Source organism: Plectropomus leopardus, unplaced genomic scaffold (assembly GCF_008729295.1).
Source record: "Plectropomus leopardus isolate mb unplaced genomic scaffold, YSFRI_Pleo_2.0 unplaced_scaffold18498, whole genome shotgun sequence".
NCBI classification, from domain to species: Eukaryota; Metazoa; Chordata; class Actinopteri; order Perciformes; family Serranidae; genus Plectropomus; species Plectropomus leopardus.
Window position 1 is genome coordinate 269 of NW_024619939.1, and position 4,097 is coordinate 4,365.

The 4,097-nt window shown below is 42.8% G+C and overlaps 1 protein-coding gene across 1 annotated transcript; it reads right to left on the bottom strand.

The window, feature by feature from the left end:
* Positions 1–430: 430 nt before the first annotated feature.
* LOC121965072 (ral guanine nucleotide dissociation stimulator-like 1) lies at positions 431–3,669 on the bottom strand (the record flags this gene model as incomplete). Its single annotated transcript, XM_042515242.1, has 5 exons — positions 431–955; positions 1,947–2,098; positions 2,189–2,388; positions 2,474–2,518; positions 3,336–3,669. Coding segments are annotated over 5 exons (1,073 nt in total), but the record flags the coding sequence as incomplete, so codon positions are not given.
* Positions 3,670–4,097: the final 428 nt, after the last annotated feature.

Here is a 4,097-nt window from a genome sequence, read left to right on the forward strand (position 1 = left end):
CAAAATGAGATGGATGCAATGGCACCGTGACATCTGACCACAAAAATGTAAGTCCAGGTGGACGTTTGTGCCTTGAGGCGTTCTAGAGAAACCGTGTTCACGAGAGTAAGACAGACGAGGTCACAGCAAACTTGACCTTTGACCTTCAACCAAAATCTGATCAGTCCATCCTTGAGTACAAGTGGACGTTTGTGCCAAATTTGAAGAAGTTCACTCAAGGTGTTATCGAGGTATCACCTTCACGAAATTGGGACAGACGGCCAAATGGAAACCATATCCCTCCAGCCACGGTTGGGTTAGGGCCACGGTATGGGAGCATTAAAAAAATAAGTGAATAAATAAATGGCCATAACTCACTGATTAAAAAGTATATTTGCACAAACTTCACATGGAGCTCCAAAACACACAAACACTACTTTTTTGGTTTTTTTTTTTTTTTTTTTTTACACTGACAAAACAAAAATCCCCTCATTGACCATGAAGTTACTTAACAAAATACAGTTTTTATTCACTGGATGCGTGATCGTGACATTGAGCGGCACCAGACAGAACAGGAAGGTTCCTCTGAACCATGTGATTATTATACTTGATGCAGACTGAAAAAAAAATCAAACTATTTCCAGGCGTCTCTTTGTGGCTTTTGCTTTTTCCTGGAGTTAGAACTTGAATGCCAATATTCACAAAAATAATCGTAATATTTAGTCACCTGGGCTACTCTGATCCACTTCTCTATGACGCGGGCCCTTTGAGCCGGCGTGGTGGGTGGCCGGTGGGAGGACGTGGGACCGGAAGTGGCGTCCATTGGCTGGCACAGCAGGGACGTGATGACCTGGTTGGTGACAGCGTTGAACTGCGCAACGGTGGCTCGGATGGTGGGAGACATGTTTTCCTTCTTGTCTCTTTGCGACCACATGCAGCCCAGACACTGGTACGGCACCACTTTGACAAACAGAGCCTAAAAATATCACAAAAAACAATCATGAGCCTTTAATTATCAGAAATATGTGAAATAGACTGATCAGCCAAAACATTAAAACCACTCACAGGTGAAGTGAATAAAACTGCTACGAGGTCTGCAACACGTAAATGCCGGGACAAAAGGTCTCCCAGCAGGACATGGCAGCAAGACGGTCCACGTTCAGGGTTTTTACCAATACATTTCCAGAACTTTAAGACGGATTTTCGAGGTCATAACAACCATCAATACTCCTTATCAGTTCTTTTTCATCAGCATATAAATTGCTTTTCTAAATATATATTGTTTAAAAGTTAGAATGAAAACTGAATGTTTAAATATAACTGAAGGACTGTTGGTTATTTATGAGAGGGGAGTGGGGGGTGTAAATAAAAGGGGAGGCATGTAGTATACTTTTTTAAGCATTTTTTTTTTAATTTTTGCTTTAGAGGAGGGGTATACAACTTTAAATGGCTGTATTTTGTTTTTATTTTACTGCTGATTTGTAATGAAAATATTCTTTCAAAGGCATTTTTTTTCTTTTAAAAATCATCAAAACTTTTTTAAGTAAAAGAAAAATCCCCCATTTTTAAAATTTTGGCTAATTTTAAAGACCAAATTTTGGATTTTTTTTCACCATTAGAGGTATTTGACTTTTTTTTGGCCATTTTTTTTCTTAATTTTTTAAAGCAATTTTTAAAAGAATTCAGCCATTTGTTTTTGTCATTAAAAATGTTCAGCGATTTATTTATTTATTTATTTTTTTAAATTTGACTGATTTAAAAAGAAATTATGTGGGGAAAAAAAGCAAAAATTACACTACTCATCACTCAGAAACTTTAAAAACAGAAATTATTGTTGGATTGTCCACATTTCTGAAGGCCCTTGAACACATCATGTGTTATAATACAGGTTTGTACGAAGCCTGCGTGTTATTCACTACTTCTGTCAGCGGTTTGAATGTTTCTGGCTGATCGCTCCTCTCACATACAGAGTCCATTCGGGTGAGCTGTTCAGCAATGGCTGCAGCAGAGAAATCCTCGATGCTGCCAGGATCCAGAGAGTTCTCACATCCTGAGTCCTCATCACCAGAAGCCGCCTCGTCTTGTTCCAGATCTGCAGAGCCGCCTGTTGTTTCATCTTCTGGAAAAATAACACAAAGCAGGACTCAAGAATTTGGTTGGATGGATTGGCACAGAAGGCCTCATCATTTTTTGGATTTTGGAGGATCACCTTGTTTCTGTAAACTCTTGAGCAGCACCTCAGCTTGCCCCGCCAGCGAGCTAAAGTTGGGCTGGCTGCGCATGTTGTCGTGGACGGCAGAGCTGATCCTCAGGTGATCGAGCAGCAGCCTGAGCGCCGGGTGCAGCGGAGGGTCCCTGAAGTCCTCACTGTACTCATCCAACCACGTCTGGACGAGGGCCAGCAGAGGGCTGCAGGAGGCAGAGGAGGGATCATCACTCTTAAACTACTGAAATCACAGTGACGCATCAGAGACTAAAGGTCCAAAAGTCTTACCTCCTGTAGCATTCACTGTTGTCCAGATCTGAGGCAGCACTGTCTCTGTTGGGGTAAAAACAGACTTAGCGTCACTCCTCAGGTTTTTGGTATATTTTTAATCATAAGTTTGTACCCTGCAACTATCCCAACACTGATCTCCAAACAACCACAGTCTGAAAGCGCTCTGTGCATAATGGTTGTTGTGGAAAGCCTCGGGATAATGAGCACCTGCTGGGTACTTATTATGACATCAAAGCATGTTGCTTTGCCAGGAGACAAAGTAGAAAAAGATTCTGACGCAACACGCTTACTTTTCATGTGCAACAACCAAAGATGTTTTCTCTGAATCGAGCACAAAGGGGAGGATGCCTCACCTGAGGCTCTTGATCCTGTTTGAAGGGACACTCCATCCATTTTTTCAACAGCTTGATATCATAACAATATGGGTAATAAATGTGTGAATAAACCATTTTAAACTTCCTGCTCATTTGTCAGCAAAAATCCATGGTTTTGTATTTTCTGGGGGATTTTTACCTGCTCTCAGGCTGTTCCTCAAACTGTAGATTGTACTAACTAATTTTTGTATGTCCACTGCCACCAGGGGTACAAGCAGAAGCGGTCCAAATTTCGTCAGATGGTTAAACCAGGCAGTCATATATGAACCACAATTATCCTACTGCACTGTAGGGCTGCCCCTTAAAAGCTGGATATTTGAATCATCAGTCGGAGATGAGATTGCTTTAAGTCAAGCAGTCGTTCTTCTGTAACTCATAACTTTAACTTCACCTTTTTAAAGAAATCAAGCCAAGTTCCTTAGGTTTGAAAAGGTTAAAAAAACTGACAAAGCCAGACACACAGTGGTAGATAAAGGTGAAGGTACCTCTGGAAGAGCAGCTCGATGAGCTCGGAGCTGCCGGTGAAGGTTCTGTATGTAGAGAGGAAGATCCGGCCGTAGTCCTGCTCCTGGCAGCCCGCGTCCAGCAGGTGACCCACGAGGAGGTCCAGGGTCGCGGCCTTCAGACGCCGCACCTTACAGGTTCGGTACTGTACAAAAGCGCAGCACGGACTCTTCTCTCCGGGGTCGGGGGAGGAGGGGACAGGCTCCCGGCGCAGAGTGACCCCGTAAACTGCACCCTCCTCAAACTCCTCACCCCACTCCTGCACTGGGTTCTGGGGACAGTGAAGGTGGGACAGAGCGTCAAAGAGAGACTGTTCTGCTCGAGTCCCAAAAATACACAGGTGCGGGTCAGATACACAAATATATCCAGTGATGTTACTGGTCACAACATGAGGGTCAGAGGTTTGGCCCTGAGGAGATACATGCAGTGAGCCTAAACCCTCTTTAACGGCTTTATGTAGTTTTCTTTATGACAAACAAACATTGCTGCGTCTCCTGCCCCGATATTGTTGCATTTTTCTGCTGCAATAGCACCACAAGAAGTTGTTTTTTTTCACCAAAACATTGCTGCATTTCCATGTGGGTTAGCGCTACAAAAAAGAGGTATATTTAACAAGGCACTGCTGCTTTTCCTGCTGAGATTTTATCACTAAAAGCCTTTTTTTTTTTAAATACCAGGACATTGCTGCATTTCCCGCTATTATCGTGCAACATAAAGTGCTTGTTTTTGCAGAGATTGCTGCA